We start from the raw sequence: 24,154 nt of genomic DNA, 5'->3' as shown, positions 1-24,154 counted from the left end.
CTGACCTAATTGTCCATGGTTTCCTGCACTGTTTTAATAGGATCCACCATAAGATTGAAGTACATCACCTCAGGATCTCTCTGGCATACTGCAGCCTCGATATCAAACTCTACAATTTAAGTGAAAGATTGACTGACCATTTCTTCCCAAGGATGCTGTCTGACCTGCTGGGTTTCCCTGGCAGTTTCTTTATCTGCTTATTAATTCCAACATCTGCAGCTTTCTCCATAACCCCATTTTTCTGTCTGGCCATTTCTACTGAGAGTTATGCTTCTGGGACAGTGGCTCAGTTTTCATTTCTCCATTAGCACACTCTGATCTGTCTGGCACGTTCGACAACCCTACATTTAACAACTTTTTATTATCCAATGTTAATTGCTAACTTCTCCATTAATACATCAACCGTATGACTATATAACCTACTAAAACAACCCTGGTCTTACCCTGTCAGAGTTATTTTCTACGTCCTATCCCTCACCCTCACCTTCAGTGCAACATAAAACTAACCTTTTCTCTCATTCCAATTCCTTGACCTGAAATATGAACACTCTTTCTCTTTCCACCAGATGCTGACTGTGGCATGATTAATGATCACTCGCAGACATGAAGCAATTAGTCAAAGGTTTTATTAATCAGAAAACCTTGGCATGCCTCTGCATGCTGCTGGTTCATGACCAAGGCAGGCAAGAGGGAGGAGACTCGGGCTCTCAGCCTTTATTAGGGATCTTATGGGGAGGAGCTACAGATACAGGAGGCGGGGCAGCCTGCCCAGTCCAGTAAAGTCATGCCTGCAGTATCACGTTGCACCACACTGACCGGCCTTTTTAAAAAAGAGTGTTTTCTATTTGTATTTCCAACTTCCAGTTTCTATTGACTTACAATTTTCAACATACCTTTAGGCCTGGACACCCTGGTGGTCCCTGTTAAAAACAATTAGATGTGTAAGTCAGATTTTGTCAGATAAATGCTTTGAAAGTTTGGTTAGAATATTCAGGTGCCAATACAACTCTTGAATCCCATTGGAAATGGTGATATAATTCTTGGTTTATTAAAAATAGTTGAGAATGATGAGTGAACAGGTGGCTTTATGTTTTTACCTATTTTTATGAGGATTGAGAGAACTCAGGCTTCTGATGTGCAATCTTTTGGTCTATGCTAGCACACACACAAATCAAGTTTCTCCAGTCAGAAGAGAACCACTTTAAGAGACAAGTCAGCCCCGACAAAAAACAATGATCTCTCAGCTCTAAAGTTTTGCTCCAATAAGAGAAATCTGCCGACTCCTTCCACAAAACCAGGTTAGGTCTGAACTGGTGAAACCTCAGTTATTCTCCTTGGAGCAATGAAGGTTGGGAGGAGATTTGATAGTGGATTACAAGATCATGAAGAGTGGGGTAGTTGGAGGGAAGGTGCTGATGGTTCGAGAACCAAAGAGCAGATTTAAGTCGTAGCCAGAAGGGGAACAAAGCTATTTTAAAGCAGAGGGCAAATACAATTTAGAATTAACTGTGTGTGAGGGTGGTGGAAACAGAATCAATCAGTATCCTCTGAATGGAATCGAATCAAACTTCAGAGAGAACAATTTGCAGGGCCACAGGGTAGAACACAAAAATGGGGCTGATATGGTTTCTGTGTCAGGAATACACACAGAATAGATGGGCTGAACGGTCTTCTTTCTGCAGAGCCAACTTGGAAAGTAAGAGTCTATGTTAAAACCATTAGATAAATTTGTTCTTGGTAAGCACTGGGAAATACGCACTGGAAATCCTCTTTGTCCCTCTAAGCCAGGAATTCCTGGAAAACCACGGTCACCCTGTAAAAGGAGAAACATACATTGGTGGAGTAAAGCTGGAGTAGTTTATAAGCGAGTCATTCTCCCTGAACTCAGCAATCAACAGTAAATGTAAATGAAGTTGCAGACCAATTCCTGATTTGTAATGCAGCTCACACCTCCACTCAAAGACTAGCCTCTATTTTTGCAAATTATCATTTTCAAACTGCGCTTACCTTAGTCCCATTGCACCCTGGGATACCTTTAACACCTGGCAGACCATCCTTTCCATGGATACCCTGAGGAGAAAAAAAGGATGGAGGAATTTAGATACTGATAGACGTCTTTAATCTTCACAGTGAAATTGTGATGACCTGTGTTGATTACCAGGCTAGATTATGATAATACAGTGGGAAAGTACCAATGCAAGGTATACAGCTATTAAATCAATGAATCAGCGTGAAGAATGGAGTGCAAAATGTATACTAGTGAACACTGTCCCAGGAGCTCTGCATTGTAAATCCATTGTAGATCAGTGGGAGGGCAATCTTTGATGGAGGTAAAATCATGAAAAAAATAATGGTCTGTGTCTTTCTGCTGTACAGCACAACCATACATCTTCAAGGTAATCCAAACATGGATGATCTATAGTTATGAATGGAGTGAGAATCAAAGAGTCATAGAACATGGAAACTGGCTCTTCAGCTCACTGTAGCCATGCCACCACTAAGTACTGTGACAGAGTTTATAGATATGTTTTTGGGAGATAAATTGGGAAAGGTTTGTTAGAGTAGGTTACATACACATTTAAACAGGTCTATTTGAAATGCTGGAGCTCTGCAAATGTTAGACATATCAGCTCCACATGTTTTGCAAGAGATTTGGAGAGTGCCCAAGAGACTTCATTAATGGATTGTTGTTTACAAAAGGCAACAGATGAAAGATCTTGTTGGAGCCACAGATTGTCTGGACTTGTTCTAAGAGGGCCATGTGGTTTTGCAAGCAGAGAGAGTAAAACAGGTTTTCTCTCAGTGAGAGAAAGAGAGAGAGAGAGAGAGAGAGAGAGAGACAGACAGACAGACAGACAGACAGACAGACAGACAGACAGACAGACAGACAGACAGACAGACAGACAGACAGACAGAGATCACTTCTACAGTGTTACAGCTAGCAGAAGCAGCAGCTGGGACTGGAACAGAACAAGCTGGCAAGCTTGTGAAAAGCCCCATTTGGAAGATGGCCTGGTCAAAGCTCTTGTGGTTCATGCAAGAGGAGAGGACTGCCTGCCTAATATTTCGTTTAGAATAAAGGAAACAAAAAGGAACAATGTGGTGACCTGAAAGAAAGAGGTTATCATCTGGAGAACCCTGAGGGGGGAAAGTTTCATCAGCAAGACACTGATTAAAAAGGAATCAGTTGCGGATGTCCTGGAACAACAAATCTCTCTCTGAAAACCAACAAGAACCTTCCTGAATGGTAACCATTTACCTTTCGAGCACCAAAGCCTGGTGAACTTTATAAATGTTAAATTCTGTGCACAGTATAAGAATTGTCTGCCACCAGTGAACTGGGAGGAATGAGAAGTGAGATTGGATTGTGAACCAAAGAACTTTTCTGAACTTATACCCACGTTACATAGACATGCACTTAGAATTAGAAGGGGGTTAAATTAGGTTAATTAAGTTAAAGTGTGATCCTGTTTTCATGTTTAAAGATAATTAAAAGCAATTTTTGTTTCAGTAACCATTTGACTTGGTGAATATCTATTGCTGCTGGGTTTATGGGTCCTCTGGGCTCGTAACAGTACCTATCTATACTAATCCCAGCACCCAATGCTGCACCTGAAATGCCACAGGATCTGATTATCTTCCGAAGTTGGAGTCACGATAGAGCTGCAGGACCAGATCATCAATTTCACTCTCCTTAGCTCTGGTATTGCACTCATTGAACCTACCAACAGAAATGAACATTCCCGCATCTTAAGAGTTTTTCAGGTTCTGATCCACCTCTTGTGGGTGATGTGGTTGCAACAGGCTTTATAAATTGACGAAGGAAATTTGTAACCTAAGCCAAGTGTGCATTATTTGGACACTCTCAGTTATGAAGGCCAGTTTTTAAAAATTGAACACAGTAAGGTATCACTTGAGCTGTGCTCAGCAGAGGCAAAACTCATCCACGCCACAGCCCCAAGCACCACGAGAGTTTAGCACAGTGGCACAGGCATCAGAGCTGCTCAGAATCAGAATTTATTGTAGGGGAGGACTGTTTGTCCCACCTCGTGTGTCTGTTTGGATACTTTGCTTTTTACACATCTCATGTTTTCTCCAAGACGTTTGCATTGTCGGCATGCTGCAACAATTGGAAAACTAAAAATAGATTACAAGCTAATGTAAAAATAAATAATGCCTTGGTTTAACTCACAGAAAAGCCAGGGGATCCTGTATGACCTGGTAAGCCAGGAAGTCCCTGTGAAAGTGAAAGGAAATGGAGTTAGAAAGTGAACCAGTTGTGGCATCAGACAGCGTCGGTGATGTACTGTGGGCACATAAGAACACCTACAGAAAATATTTGATATGGCACCCGGTTCTATTTAAATATATGTGTGATAGTACAGATTCTATCACCAATGTGTATTTGTACAGGTTGTAGTGTAGGATGACTGTGATTGGCTGAGAGTGTAGCCACACCTACTGGCAGGTCTTAAAGGATTGCTCCTAGCCAGACCAGGTCATTCTGGACTGGTCGGCCTACTTGTGATAGGCTCCAGTCTTTTGGTTTGGATCAACAAGTCTTTGGTTCTTTCGACGCACTCTACAATATGGAAATGCTTATTTGCTTCGATGGAATTTCAATTGTAGCAAAGCCTTTAAGTTGAATTGAGGACATGCACAAGGGCATCTTTCAGTCTGGGACTTGGCTCGATGTTAGCCATCCCCCAGAAGTAAATGCAATCTTAGTTTTTGAGCCTCCAATGTGAGAGGGTGGGAGGCAGTTTCCCATTTTTTACCTGCTGTTTTGTAGTTGCATAAATTATGTGGGGAAATGTTAGAAGGACTTGTGTTATTATTCATTTCTTTTGCTGTAGGAACAACATTGTTCTCTTTTCTTAATTCAAAGCCCACATTGGATTAAAAATTGTAATTGTCTTCAATTAAAAATGGCTCAGAGATTCTATGGGCTACAGTTAGAGTTTCAGACTAGACTCAGTCACATAAACTACTGGATTTTTATTTTATAATTTGCTTGGTCTGTAGTTAATGTCTGAAGATGGGAAGGTAAAAAAAAAAAATTCGCTCTCTATAATTCGAGTTAAACAACTGAGTGATGCAAACCTCAGAGCGATGTACAAAAGTAAATTGTAACTCTGGACCATTTTAATGATCATTACTAACAGGATCGTCAGAAAACACGTCGTCCGTTGTTCGCAGTAGGGCATACAATCCTCTGATTTGATTGGCAGTTTTCAAGTTTCTCTGGTATAACTTCAAGAGACTTTTAACGGTGCATCTGAGAATCTCTTTCTGCCAATCATTGTTACCTTGAAGTTAAAACAATTAGATTCAGGCTGGAGACAATATAGAAGGCACTACACAGTCACACTCAAGGATGTAAGCAATGGCGCTCAGTTTTTTTTGAAAGATAAAATGTGTGATCATTTTCAAAGTAGATCTGGCATATCCAAAAAAGCTAAAATTAAGCAATAAGGATTCTTAATTTGACCAATGAGCTTGGAAAATAATTGGCAGGTAAGGTAAAATCGAGTATGTAGGCTTGCCTACTGTGGTGGTATGACCACCAGCCTACTGTAGGGGGTGATCTCTGTACCTGCAGAAAGACCACCTCAGGGGCTGAGTCCACCCGACCGGCTGACAATCAGCCGACCTGAATATAAACCTGAGCCGGCCCCTCCCTGAGCCAGTCACATGGGGAGCCACCAAGGCATGAACTGGTGTTCAGACTTTTACTGGAATAAAGCCTGCTGTACAGCCTTTTGAGATTTGTGCTTGCTTACTGTTACCTCAGCGCACCACTCAGAAATTTCTTGAGACACAGATGCTTGGAGGCAGAGCTGAGTTTCAACATCCAATCTGCTAAATATGGAAACACTTACCCTTGATCCTTTTATTCCAGGAAATCCAGGAAATCCACGGCTTCCCTGTCAACATGAAGAATTTTTAGAAGGAGTACGTTTCAATGCATTGAGAATGAGAAGACTAACAACCAGAACCTTCATTACACAAACCTTTTTGAGCCAAACTTTGATTAAAAGTATTTCTCTTAAGCCAAACTCATTTAAATAAAAGTCATAATGTGTATTGTTTCAGGTGTATCTTTGACTGGAAGCACAGACTGAATTTGAAAGCTATAGCTGAAATTTCATTTTTTTGGGCATTTTGCTCAATTAGTGTGTATATGGTCAGTTGAAGAGTAGGCCTCTTGGGCCTTAGATTCTATTAAATTTTCTAATTATTTATTGTTTCTGCTTACTTTCCTTTTGTGCATTGACGCACCATCAATCACTCAGGAGTCTATTGTGGAGAAACCAATAGGCTTTAATTCACTTGAAGAGGAACAAAATAGGTTCTTCTTGCCTAAACTGGGCCACATCACAGCAGAGCGCCGTTAATGTGGGGTGTGCGGTAGGAAGGGTATGGCCACAGAGGTCAGGAAGCCAGACCTGGGCCAGGAGATCCCCATTGAGGCATGTCCTGCCCCAGAGTAGGGTGTCTGTCCAGGCACTCTGGCAGGGGAGAAGCAAGATGATGGAAATGGGAACAAGAGGCTGGAGGGGATCTCCAATGAGGACCACATCCAAGTGCCAAGCTAAGACAGAGCTGGAGCTGTCAGCAGCAGTGAAGGTCCTGTCAGTGGCCACGGGCAAGCACTGGCCCCACCTGATGGAGAGTCAGCACCCGGCAGCGCAGAGGTTAGACTGCTTCATACCCCAGCCTCCACTCCCAGCAGCCACTCCCCCCATCCTACTGACAACAAGGAAGAGGGGAGCAAAGGGTGAGATGAGGAGGAGCAGAGCTGTGGGCCCCTGGCCTTGCCCTACCACAGGAGGCAGCATTGCATTGAATACCTGCATCATGCGCTCAGCTGTGGACACTACAACGGTGCAGGTATCTGCAGAGACCAGTGGCAACGATATTCCTGAAAAGAACACATCAGAAACAGGAGCAGGAGGTCTCCATCCGGCCTGTCGAGTCTGCTCCCACATTCAATGAGATCACAGCTAATCTGGCTGTTGGCCCAGCTCTCCCTTTGCTCCATAACCTTAATTCCCCTAAGAGGCAAAAATCTATCTTACTGTATCTTAAATATATTTGATGAGGCAGCCTCTACTGGGAGAGAGATTTCCACAGAAAATCAGTCTGGATTTTAAAAATATTTGGTATGGACGTGTGCACTTTGAGACTATTGGGACTAATACATGTTAGCAGTTTTAAAAATACAGACATGAATAAATATTACACACATGAATTTCCTAATATTTATATGTAATTTTTGTGACACAATACGCTTGCTAAGAGTAAAAATATGTATATAATATTTTCTCATGTCTTGCGGCTCTCAAACATCTGAATTTTATTGTATGTGGCTCTTGCACTAGGTTTGGCCACCTCTGCTCTAGATCTTTGCCCTAATCTAACCATACCTCTTGGCAGCCTCCTTATGTCCTTTGCACAATCTCTTTACCTGCCCAACTTTGTGCCATCAGAATATAAACTTCATTCAAGTCATTTTTAGAAATTGTAAAAAGGTTGAGACAACGGCACCAATCTCTGTAGCACATCTTTTACCAACCTGACAAATGTTTACCAGCTCCCTCTTTCTTGTTGTCGGCTAATTTTCTTTCTCTGGATCAATTACCTTGAAGCCTCCATATCCTCCTCTTAATTGCATCAAAACTGGCCACAACTGTACAGTCAAATAAAGTTCCAACTTTAAATTTGCTGACACATCACAGTAGTATGTTGGGGATCGAATAATGATGAGACAGTGTACAGGAAGTAGAATGAAAGGTTAGTTGCATGGTGCCAAGGAAACAACCTCTCTCTCAATATCAATAAGACAAGGGTGATGATCACTGGCTTCACAGGAGAGGGGCAGAAACCACAACCTGACTTGGATCACCTGAAGGTGATCAAGAAAGCATACTAATGCCTCTGTTTTCTTTGAGGACAAAGAAAGCCTGGCACTTCCCGTTTGCTTATCAATAACTTTTACAGGGGTACCATTGAAAGCTAGGTACATTACAGTGAGGTATGGGCACTGCTCTGCTCAAAATCAGGGGAAGTTACAGAAGGTAAAGAAGCACCACAGAACATAATACAAAGTTCTCCTCCCCCCCCCCCCCCCCACTCATTCCCACCTTCATGGACTCCATCAATATCTCCCAATGCCTAGGAAAGGCAGCCAATATGTTGAAGGAATCTCCACATCCTGAGCACACATTCTTCTCTCTCCTCCCACCAGGAAGCAGCTCAAGAATGTCTAAGTACACACCAACAATCTTAAGGACAGTTTCTCTCCTGCAGCCATTGGGCTCCTGAATGAACCTCACAACAGTGCTCTCATGCTTCCCCTGCTTGGTACAAATGGACTTTCTTTCATTCTAACTATACTCTGTGAATTGTGTTCTTCTACTTCATACAGATGTACAGACAGGAGAGGTGACCTGATGGTCTGCTCGGAGAAGAACACTTCTAACTGTACTAGGTGAGAGGCAACAAATAAACTTAGAGTTAAGTTAAGATTTTTCATGTCAACTTCAAAATATTATACTTTGTTTCCTCATCCAAGTCATTGTTATGACTATGAATGACAGAGACTCACACACTGATCCCACTGGTTATCTCCCACCACTCTTTTCCACTTTCTCATCTGTCAATCAATTTTCAATTCATGCAAATACGCTACCTGCTGAGTTTCTCCAGCACATTTGTGTATTACTCCCAAGCCATGTGTTATGATTTTACATTCTCACCTTTAACAAGCCTGCCACGTTTGTCAAATATGATTTCCTTTCCAGAAATGCATGTTTAATTTGTATAATTTTAAAAAAAATTTTTAAAACATTTTTCACACTATGAACCATACTGACCAAAATACACATAGACATTTCCCTCTTGAATTTTCACAGTGTCATTTTCTCCCCTTTTTCCCTCCTCCTTTCCCTCCCTCCCTCACCCCCCCTCCCCACTCACTCAACATTCAACCTATATGATACATTAAACCCATTAAACAATGTCATCACACAATGAAAATAAACAAGAAATTTGTGTCTTCTACTTTTACATACTGGGTCAGTTCATTTAATCTTCTTCTCCTTCTGTCATTTTAGGGGGTGGAGGTCCGCGGTAGGACTTCTATATTGTGTTCCATGTACGGTTCCCAAATTTGTTTGAATACTGTGACGTTATTTCTTAAATTATATGTTATTTTTTCAATGGAATACATTTATTCATTTCTATGTACTATTGCTGTATTCTCAGGCTATCTTCTAATTTCCAGGTTGACATAATACATTTTTTTGCTACAGCTAAGGCTCTCATAATAAATCTTTTTTGTGCTCCATCCAAATCGAGTCCAAGTTCTTTACTTCTTATATTACGTAGAAGAAAGATCTCTGGATTTTTTGGTAAACAGATTGGCCGAAAATTTGTATAATCTTGATGACATCTTCCAAGTGTCCTGTTATGTCATTCTATTAACATAGTGCTGCTTTTAGGTGACCTTCTCTGTACCTTCAACTTTTCTCTCTGCTACCTTTTAAAAATTGTGAATAAAAAAGATACATTTGCTATTTTCAATGTTAATGAAACCTTACCCCAAACTATAAAACTATGGAACTTTGTAAAATTAAAAGCAACTCATCAACTATCTTAGCTACTTCTTTTAAGACCTGAGGATGAAGTCCAGCAGGTCCCAAAGTCTTGGTGAACAGCTCCAACAATTTGCTCAGTACCACTTCCCTTGTGCTTACAATTTCACCCCAAGTTCTTCTTTCCCTCCCAATTTCCAACTTGCAACTAATTCTGAGATGTAACTTGTATTCCACATGAGGAAGACCAGTACAAAAGATAAGTGTGAATGTTGATCTTATATTTCCAGGAGATAGTCTTGTACCTTTCTGGGTTACCCCATTGTTAAAATAGTCATGAGCACCGCATTGGAGGTTTGAAGTAATGATAATTTTATTTGCCTGAATGGGTTGAGTTTGATGATCAGGTAGAAATGGTTATGTGGAGCTCGAACAATAAAACTTGAAAATCCATACTCTGTGATTTGTTATTAAAAATATTTCGATTTTCAAAGTCAACCTGACTTTCAGACTTGGCTGTAAAATTGTCAGAGAAGACTGGAGTTAGCTGGAGAAGCAATTTCTATCGGAACCAACAAGCCCCATCTGCAACTCCAGAGGTAGTGGGGGAGGAGGCTGATTATAATCTCTGTTGGGACTGTCCTGGTCTTGAATGGGAAAATTTGATATTCAGCTTGTGAGCTGGGATAATACATTCTTTTTTCATCCAAACTCACCAGCAATGATGTGAAGGCCCTTTGAAGCTATTGATGGTAAGGTTTACAAGATCTGGGAAATCCAGCCATCCACTGTTAGAACCTGTAAACTAGGTGGCAAATGGCTACCTTAACACAGTTAAATGGCCAACTGAGCCACTCCTTGCCCTCGAATCTGGAAGTGGACATCCTGGATGGGCTTTGAAATTTTTAAACATAATTTTTAATTTCTGGCAGCAGTCATTATGAGATACACCCGTTAAATGCCAAGTCATCTGTCCATAACAGAAATATAAAACTACCTATCCTGCAGTTACTAACAGAAGTCAGTTTAATAAGACTCACCAACGAGGCCTGTTCTTTGATGACCCTCTAAATTAAAATTAGTGCCATGGAGCTATTTCCATTTCCTCTGAGAAAGAGGATTGCCATATCTCTGTTCCCAACAACGATTAGCGTATTCTCTCACACACAGTCACTATCAATGCATCTAAATGAAGAATAGGGCTTTAAATTATTCAGAAACTGTAGAAATTTATCAAATGCACTCAATACACTGAACCCTTTGAAGTGTTACTAATGTATGAGGATCAAGGAATGTGAGAAACACACAGGCTAGTTTTTAAAAACTACTTAAGGTACTGCTTAATTCACATTAATAAAGACAGCAAAATGACTTCTCACTTGGAGAATAAGTAAAAGAATAACTGCTGCTTGTTGGTGCAGTTCTCAAGGAGAACTTTGCTATTCTCATGCCTTCCCTGGTCCTCAAGGGAGCTGTCTTACCTTGGGACCTTCTGGGCCTTCTTGACCTTCTTGACCAAGAAACCCTGGAATTCCAGGATGGCCCTCCAAACCAGGTAACCCTCTTTCACCCTGAAATGAAGCAGAAGGGCTTGCTGAGACCTGAGGAAGTATCTGACAAGTTAGATAAAAAATTAACTTCAGTGATATACCATTTCAGATATTTACAAAAGTGAGAAAAAAACACCCATTGATGGAGGAGTTCTATGGATTGAGCAGCACCAGTAAGAGTTAAAGAATGGTCAACATTTCGAGTAGAAATCTTCCAGCAAGAAGCTTGATGAAGGGTTCCCATCCAAAATGTTGACCGTTCTTTATTTTCTACTGATGATGCTCAATCCATTGAGTTTCTCCAGTAGACTGTTTCTTTGCTCCAAATTCTAACATCTGCAGCCTTTCATGTGTCTCCAATTTATCAAAGTGATGGTAGGTTGACGTGAGATTGGACAAGTTTGAATCAAATATATACACGTATACACACATCCATTTCAATGGGAATTGGAACAAGCTACCATGATATCAAAGCAATGTTACATATTTCCACAAATCATCTTTTTCTAGTCTTAAATGATCCTGGGGCATGATGCCCCAGTTAAAGTAAAGTGGAGTCCGGGGAAGTATATTGACATGGACCGAAAATTGGTTGTCTGACAGGAGGCAGAGAGTCGGGATAAATGGGAGTTTTTCAGGTTGGCAGAGAGTGGTAAGTGGGGTGCCGCAGGGGTCATTGCTAGGCCCACAACTGTTCATCATTTACGTTGATGACTTGGAGGAGGGGACAAAATGTGGTGTTGCCAAGTTTGCGGATGACACCAAATTGAGTGGAAGAGCAAATTGTAATGAGGATGTGAAGAGTCTGCAGAGGGATAGAGTTAAGCTGGATGAGTGGGCAAAGGTCTGGCAGATGGAGTACAATGTTAGTAAGTGTGAGGTTATCTACTTTGGCAAGAAAAATAAAAGAGCTGAATATTATTTCAAGGGTGAAAATCTACAGCATGCTGTTGTTCAGAGTGCTTGTGCATGAATCTCAAAAAGTTAGGTTGCAGGTGCAGCAGGTTATTAAGAAGGCAAATGGAATGTTGGCCTTCATCGCTAGAGGAATTGAATTCAGAAGTAGGGAGGTAATGTTGCAACTGGTTAAGGTACTGGTGAGACCACACCTGGAGTACTGTGTCCATTTCCGGTCTCCATATTTGAGGAAGGATATACTGGCTTTGGAGGCGGTTCAGAGGAGGTTTATTAGGTTGATCCCTGAGATGAAGGGGATGATGAAAGATTAAATCGTCTCAGATTGTATTCGCTCGAGTTCAGAAGAATGAGAGGAGGTCTTATAGAAACATATAGGATTATGAAGGGTATGGATAAGATAGATGTAGGAAGGTTTTTTGAGCTGGCTGGGGAAACTAAAATGAGAGGACACAGTCTCAAGATTCGGGGGAGTAGATTTAGGACAGAGATGAGGAAAAATAGTTTTTCCCAGAGAGAGTGAATGTTTGGAATTCTCTATCCAGGGAAGTGGTTGAGGCTGCTTCATTAGACATATTTAAAATTTGGTTAGATTAATTTTTTACATGATAGAGGAATTAGGGGATATGGGGAGAAGGCAGGTAGGTGCAGTTAGGTCATAAATTAGATCAGCCATGATCTTATTGAATGGCGGAGCAGGCTCGATGGGCCATTTTTGGCCTACTCCTGTTCCTACTTCCTATGTTCCTAGAATGTAGGAGACTGAGAGGAGACCATATAGACATATGGAAACTCACGACAGGCATAGATAAGGTAAATCAGTGTTTTTCACAGGGTTGGAGAGTTTAGAATGATTTAAGGTGAGAAGGGAAAGATATTAAAGGGTCCCAAGGCAACCTTGGTTTTCAAGGGATATTGGCGATCTGGTTAAGAAGAGAGAGGTGGAAAACAGGTATAGGCAACAAGGAGCAAATGAGGTACTAAAAGAGTATAAAAAATATTAAGAAGGAAATTAGGAAGGCAAAAAGAAGACATCTTAGCCTTCATAAATCAAAGCATTGAGTACAGGAGTTGGGACAGTACATTGAGGTTGTACTAGACATTGGTGAGTCAAATTTGGAGCATTGTGTGTGGTTCCGGTCGCCAAGCTACAAGAAGGATATCAGTAAGGTTGAAAGAGTGTGGAGAAGATTTACTAGGATGTTGTTGGGTCTTCAGAAGTTGAGATATAGGGAAATATTAACACGTTAGGACTTTATTCCTTGGAGCATAGAAGAATGAGGGGAGATTTGATAGAAGTTTATAAAATTATGAGAGGTATAGACAGTGTAAATGTGAGCAGGCTCTTTCCACTTCGATTAGTAGATACAAATACAAGAAGACATGGCGTTAGGGTGAAAGGGTAAAGGTTTGGGGGAACATTAGGGTGATTTTCTTTACTCAGAGTGGTGGGAGTGTGGAATGAGTTGCCATCTGACATGGTAAATGCAGGCTCACTCTTAAGTTTTAAAAATAAACTGGATGGGAGAGGTCTGGCGGGTTATGGAATGGGTGCAGGTCAGTGATGTTTTTGGCACAGACTAGAAGGCCAGAATGGCCTGGTTTTTTTTTGTATGGTGGTGTATCGGTACTATGGTTCTATGGTACCTTTTTCACACAGAGGAAGGTAGGAATTATGAACAAGCTGCCAATGAACGTGGTTGATGCAGGCACAATGCCAATGTTCAAAGATTTTTCGGCAGATACATGGATAGGGAAAGTTTGGAGGTATATGGTCCAAATTAGGTTGGCATGGACAAGTTGAATTGAAGGGCTGGCTTCCATGACTCTGTCTGATGACTCTATGACATTAAAGACATAATTAATCTCCTTACTGGATTTGGTAATTCAGTTCAATGTAATTTTCTGAGAGAAAATAAAATTTTAATCCATTTGAAAACATTCAGAAGGTTAATTGCAAGTTCAGGACAACGGGGACATGAATCCACCCTCTGGACCATATCTAAATTTTACCTTCAAAGACTGTCTGAAATAATGAGCCACCTGATAAACTTGACTGTTTCCCAGCTATTTGCCAAATTTTTTCTCCAAATCAGACATGATCCTATTGCTGCTTATGTGGGCTACAGGCATGGAGGATCCGTGAACTGTGTGCCACACCGAAAGCAGCGATGATGTCTTACAGCTCCGGCGATCCTAACCTCCAGAGCAGTCTGAATAGTTTGCATGGATGCCTTGCGCCAGCGTAAGTTTCCCACAGGTAAATTTGCTTTCTCTCACATCGCACAGAAATGCTGGTCTGTGAACTGGTGATGTAAAAGGGTCTAATATATATTTAAACATTTCCCTCTTCTCTATTTTTTAGGAACTATATTTGATGCTGATGAAGAGATATTTTTATTAGTGAACAGTTCTGTAGTCATCTCTTATGCATCAGATGCGACATGGATCATAGAATGGTACAGCAGAGAAACAGGCCATTCAGTCCATGATGTCTGTGTTAAACCTGATGCTGCCTGCACATTATTCATATCCCTCCACATCCATGAATCTATCTATAATTTTACTTGCAGCACGGTAGAAGCCGATTATGGCTATTTAAACCTATGCCGCCCAATTACAGCCAAATTTACCCACAACCTCTCGTACATTTTGGAGGGTGGGAGGAAACCAGAGTACCCAGAGAAAACATAAATTCCTTACAGACAGCACCAGAATTTAACCCGGGTCACTGGCACTGAAATAGCATCACGTTTACTACGAAGTTAACAGTTCTGCTATGAAGAGATAAATTGATTTTGCTATAGTTTTAAGTAACCAGAATCTATTTGTTACCTATTACATAATCTATTTTTTTTTAATCCAGTAATTTGGGATATGACTGAATTGATAAAAACAACTGCTTAAAATATTTAACTGCAATAACAGTTGGGACTTCTTTGACTTTCACTTATAAAGAGTTGTCCTTCATCCATCGCAGACAGGCTTACCTTGTTGCCTTTCACTCCATCACAGTAACATTTTGATTTACCGCTGCATGTACAGGCCTGGAAGAAACCAGCATTTAAAAAACACCGTGAGTGTTTAAAAATTAAAAGACCACACCACTTAGTCATGTGAAATTAAGCACAAAAGTTCCCCGATTCCAGACACAGAACCAATCGTCAACATTTCTTACAGCTAAGATTTATTACAAAGCAATCTTTTGAAACCTGTTGCACATTTTTCTGGAACCTTGCATCATTTAGATGGAGTCAGATGGGGAAGTACAGGTAGTCCCCGACTTGCGACCTAAGCGACTTAAGACCATCCACACATATGACTGAATTTTTTTAAAAATATAAAATTTTCTGCAGTTTATGGTGTATTTCACAAACTATAACAGAGACACAGGGCACGTATGAGCCAAAATGTGCATACTTAACTTGTTGGTCAGAGTTCCGGGGCTGGGCGCAGCCATCTTGATTCCTGTGTGAATGTGCGAGTCTTCAGTTGGCGCATGCCCGGTGGGTTCACGCATTGGAGTTCGGTTGGCACAAGAGCAAGAGTTACGGATGCAATTTCAATCTCTTCAGAGCGCTTAACTCTCGTGCATGCACCAACTGAACTGCAATACGCGAACCTATTGAAGACTTGCGCATGTGCCAACTGAAGATTAGTGCATGAGCACAGGAATCAAGATATCCGCACCCAGCCCTGGGATCCCGGAATGTCAACTAGCAAGGTAAGCATGGACCAGAATGTGGGAAGATTCACCAAGGTTGATTGACAAATTCAGGAAGCTTTAATTTGTTATCGTCAAATATATGATGACAAAGAGATTTAATTTAAAAAGTTTGCTTTAAGACCGGTACTCCACGTGCGCAGGTACAATTCTGACTTGTGCCCATTCTGAAATACAGCTGATTCTTCGATCCCCCCATTACAGTTGTAAGTCGGGGACTACCTGTATTCTAAATATCTGATGATAAAAAGAGTTTTTTGTGCATAAGGCTGCAGTGAGTGACCTCATCAAGTAAAGACAGGGTGGCCCAAATGCTTTCAGTTGTGAGTCGCATACAGAAAAATATAAGGAGCCACGGACCAAACAATATTAAGCCCAGCAGTTTTCAACCACCGTCGGCTCCTTTAACGGGGCATTTAAAACACGTATAGAGCCAATGGCAGTTGGATTAGGCGGTTGAGCTCCTCAGGGGAGCACTGAGACTTTGGTCGCCACGGGTCTGCACCAGCGGCAGGGCTGCCATTTATTTTTTCTCTGACGGGCCACTTAAAAATCGGCAACGGGCTGCAGTTGGCTCAGGGCCACCCCTGAAATAAAGCCATTCTCATTGCTTCACTGTGATCTTTTGTATAACTTCAAAAATACTCCAGGACCTAATACTGCAGGACTTTCTACACCAAGTGCCAGCAACACCATCCAAAGAGCACTGAAAGCTTAACAAAACCTGCTGGAGGAAGTCAGTGGGTCAGGCAGCAGCAGTGGGAAATAAAGAATGGGTGATGATTTGAGTTCCAGCATCTGCGCTCTCCTGTGAGTCTCCAGTTTACTTCTCCACTGCAAAGTCTCTTCAAGGTATGACAATTTTGAAGAAGTTTTCCTCTTCTCTTTGAAGGCACTGAAAACATAGAGGCTGGCATTGTGATCTCCTCTTCTTGCATATAAAGTCTACTGAGGCAGCACGGTTAGTGTAACAGTTAGCGCAACGTTGTTTCAGAGCCAGCGACCTGGGTTTTAATCCAACGCTGACTGTAAGGAGATTGTATGTTCTCCCCACATCTGCGTGGGTTTCCTGTGGGTGTTTTGGTTTTCTCCCATCCTTCAAAATGTACAGGGGTTATAGGACAATTGGGTACTACAGGCTCGTGGGTTGGAGGGGCCTGTTACTGAGCTGCATGTCTAAAAATTGTTTCAGTCAACTTTAAGAGAATCCCAAGAAGGCTTAGGTGATTCTCAACCTTTTTCTTTCCCCTCACATACCATTTTAAATAATCCCTCTGCCAAGGTGCTCTGTGATTAGTAAGGGATTGCTTAAGGTGGTATATGGGTGGAAAGAAAAAGTTTGAAAACCTCTGTTTTCAATGAGTCCCTCATTGACTCGTTATGTGCACAGTTTCGTAACTCCAAAGGGAAATGGGCCAATGACAATTTTTCTCAAGCAAAATATTTCAGTAACAATGGGGTCTAGAGCAGTGATTCTCAACCTTCCCTTCCCACTCACATCCCACCTTAAGCGATCCCTTACCAATCACAGAGCGTCGATGACATAGGGATTACTTAACGTGGTACGGGAGTGGAAAGGAAAAAGGTTGAGAAGCACTGGCTTAAAACAGTAGTAAGGTTCCCAATCAAGTATTCACAGTAGTCCAATCTCATGGAGCAAACTTGAAGAGTGTTATATCCCAGCCACTCCTAATCCCCTATTATCAGCCAGCTTCATATAAAGTTACCTACATCATGAAATTCTTCGGCTATGGTACAAATGTTTGGTATGAATATTTCAGATTAACATCGCTGGCTGTGTACTCAGACAAGATGGTAATCACGAGATGACATTTGCAGATAACTTCCCAATCCCTGTAATTTTAGTTGTGGCTGCCTGGAACGCCTTGCCAGGGATGGTGGTGGAGATTGAAACATTTGGGGCATTTAAGAGATTCTTAGACAGGCACATGGATGGAAGAAAAATAGAGGGTTACAAGGTCGGGAGGGTTTAGTATATATTTTTTTTAAGGAATATATGTGTCAGCCCAACGTTTGTATTTTGTTAATGCCTGACATCAAGGTTAAAAAACAATTTTTTAATTAGGATGAGCCACAGTGGAGATATGAGAAATATTTTTTCTTTCCCTTAGACAAACAACACATTAACGGACTCTTCTGGCCCATGAACCTGTGCTGTCCCATTACAACCCCTGTACATTTTGAACTGTGGGAGGAAACCGGAGTACCAGGGCAAAACCCACGCAGACACGAGGAGAACGTACAAACTCCTTACGGACAGGGCCGGATTCAAACTCAGGTAGCTGGTGCTGTAATTGCGTTGTGCTAACTGTGCCACCCTTTGCCAAGGTTTGAATAGTGGGCATGATTCAGCTGGTTTCTTCATTTAAACTGCAAGCTATGGATACCCAAATTTCACCCAGATGTACCGAATCCAGCCAGCATTATTACGTAATAGACTGCTGTAGAACGTGCAGTCCACAAACCACAAGCTACTGAAGACCAACAGATTTAAACCTTAGCAAAACCTGGCCTCCAGCAGATGGAGATGCAAAGTTGTCTGAGAAAATAAATTCCCTTCAGATGGAAAATGATGTAATAGGCATTATCATGAGTGGATTTGAATACCATAGTAAGAAAATCTTATTGAAATTTTACACGGCCTTGGTGAGAGCGCACTTGAAATATGGAGTACAGCTTGGGTTTCCTTTGCTCAGAAAGGGTATCGTATAAACCCTATTTTCCAGAATTCAAGCAACCGGCAAAAAAAATCTAGAAAAATAAAAGGTAAAAAATACAGAAGTTTAAAATAGGAGGCCCTCACCATTAATTCACCAATCTCAAGCAATAGGAAAATGAACATCTGGCATCTACTGTACTAATCCCCACAGGTGCTGGATGCCCAGGCTTTACTGTATTTGCCATAGTAAATCAATGATACATTAGGCTTGTTCTAGGAATAGCCAATTTACAAGGAAATATTGAGTGGATTCTCCAGAATTTAGGAGACAACTTGCAAAGATCTTAAAGGGTTGATGCACTATCAATTACTCAAACGATGACCTGTGCTGTGACCACTGTAACCATTGTTAGATCAATGCAGCAGGACCTCTATCTCAGACCCCATTGGACGCTACCACAGATTCCTGCTTGGAAAATGAAATGTTTTAAATCCTATGAGATGGGAAAAATGTCAATCATAATTCCATAAGGGTCCTATGGTTCAAAGCCTCAACAGCAGTGCTCTGAAGCAAATGCACTTTTACTTCTGACCATGTCCATTGCGGCTTTTGCATTCCCCCTCTCACCCACGCCAAATGGAACAGTCTCTAAATTATTCATATATATTAATAATGACATCAAACTTTAGTTTCTACATGAAACCATCATTGATAATCTTTCTAGCTAATTTAAAATTAGTTATGTTAACTCAGCTATGCTAAGCTTTAAGATTGTTTGAATCACATTACTTCTTCTATAAGTGACTTCATTATACAGTAAAACCACCTGGTATCCGGCACATATAGGATTGGTAAATGCTGGATAAGTGAATTTTCCGGTTTTGCTTGAAATTGCATGTTGCGTGATTGTCAAACTAACAGCGAGGGGTGCCAATTTAAAACTTCCATATTTTTTACCCATTTATTTTTCACAAATTTTTAAATGGTTGCTTGAATTCTAGATACTGGGGGTTTTACTGTAGTTAATTATGTGATATCACCTTAGAATGTGGTAAAACCCCCAATGGAATGGATGTTAAATCAGCCTTTTGTTCAACCAACAGATAGAGGACTGACTCCACCCAAGCACTGGAAAGATTATCATGCTGTATTAATTAGCAGTATAACCTACCCCAACCAGCTCTCTCACAGGCAGCGTTTGTCAACTGCCGACTTTTGTTACCCATCACACAGGTAAAATACTTCTGTCATATAGGCAGAATTTTCAAAAAGAAACTATATTCAAAAGTTCTTCAGGATGAACTTTCCACATTTTCAGTGGAGAGGTTGCAGGTGCTTGAAGAAGACACCACCCAGCAGTGAGAACACCTAAAAACTCCTCGAGAAATAGGAGCCAGGAAAAACCGAATAGATTTCCTGATGACATGATTACCCCGTTACTGTCACACAAACCCTTGGATCAATTCATGGAGAGTGAAGCAAAAGTGATGTGGGAAGCTCAGAGCACAAGGTCACGTGCTCACATCAGGGGAAGAAGGAAAGAATATTCTCCCAGCACAGACATTCCAAAGCATCCAACACCTGCAAATTACTTTGGCAATAAACTGAGCAGTTCATTCATGAGCATCAAGCCCATAAACAGCCATGCTGAGTTACTCAAGGCATTGTGTAGCTACAGTTTTCCAGCAGCTGCAGTCTCTCTAATTTAATCAGGTGGTGTTGTTGGAGGGAGAAGCTCCCTGGTCTTTCATTTCTCCAATGGCCATTCCATAGAGAACATAGTCAAATATTTCCATCAGAAAGGAACAAATATTATTGGTGTAGCGGCTCACCAGAGGCTTAATCGAACTGGCTCGAGAGGTTCCAAGTGACAACATGATGACATAATGCGACGACGCTATTTTAAAAGCTGCATGTGACTGTTTGAGTAAATGACTTTTACTGAACTTTGACTCAACTACATCTAATAATTTTCTCATTCTTCATTTCTCACTGCGACACAGTTACTACATTAGCCAATAAAGCTGGAATGTAACTAATTCAACACTGTCAAAATGGCACACCGCAACAAGCTGAAAGTTGAGTACATATAGGCACACTGATCAAAAGTTGCGTAGCGCCTAATTGGGCTGCCTTCTGCATTGTGATAGCTCAGATGTGAAAGAATACTTGAAGGTGACCCCTGGGGAATCTTGTCATAGTCCGTCATACCAATTTGCAACCCCCAACACTAAAAGAAAACACAAGAAGGAACTCTGAACAAGGCTAATTGTTTAGGTGGTACTTGAAATGTGGAAACATAAGGCTTGTATTATATGGAGAGACATCTCATGAATCAGGTAAATTTTGCTTCTTAGCATGGAAGACCATGGTGATGCAGACAATTGGAGTTCCAATTACCTGAGGATATGTCAGTATTGGGGAGGTAGAGAGGGGCATTGGGGAGAAACAAGCATTGAAATTAATAAGAATCTGTTAATAAGAATCCGACCAGGTTGTGGGAATTACAGTTAACAAGTTGAAGGATTTTGCAGTAGAGGGTAATTATCACCAGCTCATTGTCTGGAAAGTATTTACAAATTTACATTCTATAGTTCCTCTTCTTTACAAGATTAATTTTGGTTTAATTTTCATGAATGGATCCTTTAAAATGTTTTTTTTTTGGTTACTACATCTGAAGAGATTCAGCAATGGGAAGTAATCGGCACCATTTCTTTCAGTGTTTTGTTCAAAACAATTCTCAACATCTTCCACCCAGGCTTCCTCAATTTTTTTTCTATTTTTCCTTCCTAAGGCCACCATCCATGCCTTAAAAAATCTTGAATTATGAAAAAAAATAGAATTATACAACAAAGCCAGGCCCTTCAGCCCATAATGTTGTGCTAACCTATGGAAACCTAGACCACAGCAATCTAATCCTTCCCTACCACACCCTTAATCCTTTATTTTTCTTACATCGTTGCACTTTTTTAAGGGCCTTTTAAATGTCCTCATTATACCAGCCTTCGTTGCTCCAATGAGCTCTGTCAACCTTGCTTCATGTTCTCTAATCCAGGCAATATCCTAATAAATTTTCTTGCACCCTCTCCAAACCTTCTGCATCCATCCTAATAGTGAGGTGGCCAGAATTGAATGCAATAGTCTAAGTGTGAACAAACCGAATTTAAAAAAAATCATACAATATTCTGAAGGTGATTGACAAGGTGGATACTAAGAGGATGTTTCCCCTTAAATGTTTCCATTTAAGACAGGAATGAGCAGGAACTTTGTTCTCAGAGGGTCAGCTCTTGATCTTATAGAATGGTGGAGCAGGTTTGAGAGGCTGATTATCTTGCTTTTGTTTCTTCCATTCTGACTTGGATGTCAAGACAGGCAAATTCATCTTGAGACGAGCTCAGCTCAGAATAGACTTTTGTGTGGACTGCAACTTAGTTCAATTTATAATTTGGACTGGGGACATTGGTTACCACAACCATTCATGAATGGGAGTGGAGAATTAAGGAGTGAATCCCTGGGCCTTGCACGTGAGAGGTAAAGAAGGGAAGAAGCATTCACAATCCTGTTCTGCAAGCGTGCCAAAGAGGGGATGCTCTGACTTCATCCTCGGATCCCCAGCATCATAGAAACCACTTTCGGCCAATTTGACTCATCAAAGACATTGAGAAGTGGCTGAGAGCACTGGTCTGGATTTTGCATTGTTAAGACTTTTCTGTGCTTTTGCACTGCAACCAGGGATTGGCCTGAGATGATATCCTTTTGGGAAGGACACCTATAAGGATCCTATAAGAGTATCGCATTAGTGTGTACTTTAAAAATTTGAGAAAGAAGGAATAGACTAAAGGAAAAAAAAGAATTATAATATTATAATCTTATAAGAATTTACTATTTGCTGGACAAAATATTTAAGGATCTAACAATATTTTTGAAGCTGTTAATTATGACTTATTCAACCATGATAATTCTTGGAATGAACAATTGTTGGTTCCTGTTTTCTCAACCTTTTTGTTTGTTAATCAATTTCACTGCACAACAAAGATTTTGCTTCCTGAACACTTTTGAGAGTATTTTATGGAAAATACACAAAAATCACCTTAAACTTTCCTATCACATTCCATATTTTAGATATAACCTATTTCTATGATTCCTTGTCATATTTTAAGTCTACTTCAACCGGGTATCCTAGATTGTATACCTTAAATGGATGGGAGGGGGGGTTGGGGGGAGTGGGTTGGGAGGAGGGGGGGGGGAGAAAATGTCACTGTATATGTGTGAAAAGGAAAAAGTGTGTATCATGGCTAATGCGATGTAAAAAATTTTAAAAAAACAAACAAACAAAACAATGAAGTTCAACATGTCCTTAAAAATTAATTTTCTGCACTTCCACTTGGACTTCTTCCCTGATCTTGGTGCAGTCAGTGTCGAACGTGGCAAAAGATTTCACCAGGACGTAGAAAAACGGTATCAGAGCAATTGAAAACCATCTATTGCTGGACACTGACAAGAGAGGCATCAGATGCTGAATACAGGCGGAAATCAGCTGCATAACATTTTTAAGTCAGTTGAACTGTGAACGCAATGCGTCAGGATCATTATGCTTTAAACATGCTAAATTCAACAAAAGTTAATTTAATGTTTCTCCAATTTCCTACATGATACAACAAATCCAAAACAATCCTTGTGTTCAGCTTGAAGTTATCTATCATAATCCCCAATTTTTTTTTTCAGGAAGCAAACATTTTGAAAAGAATTGTCGTCCAGGGTTATAAATGAGTGCCAAGTGCACTTCCGTTTGAACTTCTCAAAATTTCTGCTTTAATTTTTTAATGAACAGCACAGTTAGTGTGTGACACTATTACAGCTCCAGCAATCCAGGTTCAAATCAGCCGCTGTCAGTAATGAGTTTGCTCAATCTTCCTGTGTCAGCATAGATTTTCTCCAGATGCTCAGGTTTCATCACATGTTCCAAAGGCATATGGGGTTAGTAGGTTAATTAATCACGTGGGTGTATTTGTGCTGCATCTCTAAATTAAAAAAAAATTAATTCCTTTCATGTCAAGGTATTTGGCCTATTGCCCAGCAACAATGGAACCCAATATGGCAGAATTTAACAAGTTTGTTCTTTTGTTGTATTAAGAAAGGATGGTTTAACAATGAAGATTTCATTAATGTATTTTATCCAAATATAAATGTCATTTAGACCAAATAACAACACGCTCCCTTTCGTCACACCATTATCAATAAGTAACAAAAGCCATAATCAGAAATGTCTCCCTATCAGTTTTCAATGTTTTGTTTTTGCCAGCATTTAATTATCTCAAGGCATACTAAACAGATTAAATAAAGGAAATGTCACTTCTATTTCCCAACTTCACACAGAAAAAAAGATGTCCCATTTCAGATGAAATTCGATACACTAAGCAATTGTAGTGATGGACAAGTTGTGATAGTAGCATACAACAGCGAGCTTGCGAGACGAGCTACACGTGTCATTCGTGCAACTGTGTCTCTGAAATGCAGCTACAATTGTTGCAGGAAGTCTACATTGACATGGTGTGATACTCATCAAATTCTCTTCTAGATCTTGCAAATAGTAAAAGAGTGATGTATCTAAATTTCTGTACTTTAAAGTCCTCTACAAAGAGCCAATTGGCACTTTGCCACCATCTTTTTCTTGAATGCGCCAGC

At 40.6% G+C, this 24,154-nt stretch overlaps 1 protein-coding gene across 1 annotated transcript in view; it reads right to left on the bottom strand.

Annotated features, from left to right (window-relative positions):
* LOC138743606 (collagen alpha-5(IV) chain-like) overlaps positions 1 to 24,154 on the bottom strand; it is a 138,334-nt gene that overhangs the window by 84,798 nt on the left and 29,382 nt on the right. Inside the window, exons 2-8 of the mRNA XM_069899121.1 lie at positions 15,055 to 15,111; positions 11,081 to 11,170; positions 5,883 to 5,927; positions 4,193 to 4,237; positions 2,008 to 2,070; positions 1,760 to 1,813; positions 894 to 920 (exon numbers count right to left, since the gene is read on the bottom strand). Coding sequence (XP_069755222.1) covers positions 894 to 920; positions 1,760 to 1,813; positions 2,008 to 2,070; positions 4,193 to 4,237; positions 5,883 to 5,927; positions 11,081 to 11,170; positions 15,055 to 15,111 — 381 coding nt within the window. The remainder of the gene's footprint in view (positions 1 to 893; positions 921 to 1,759; positions 1,814 to 2,007; positions 2,071 to 4,192; positions 4,238 to 5,882; positions 5,928 to 11,080; positions 11,171 to 15,054; positions 15,112 to 24,154) is intronic.

This window comes from Narcine bancroftii, chromosome 9 (genome assembly GCF_036971445.1).
Source record: "Narcine bancroftii isolate sNarBan1 chromosome 9, sNarBan1.hap1, whole genome shotgun sequence".
In the NCBI taxonomy this organism is placed as follows: Eukaryota; Metazoa; Chordata; class Chondrichthyes; order Torpediniformes; family Narcinidae; genus Narcine; species Narcine bancroftii.
This window is presented reverse-complemented; position numbering and strand designations above follow the sequence as displayed.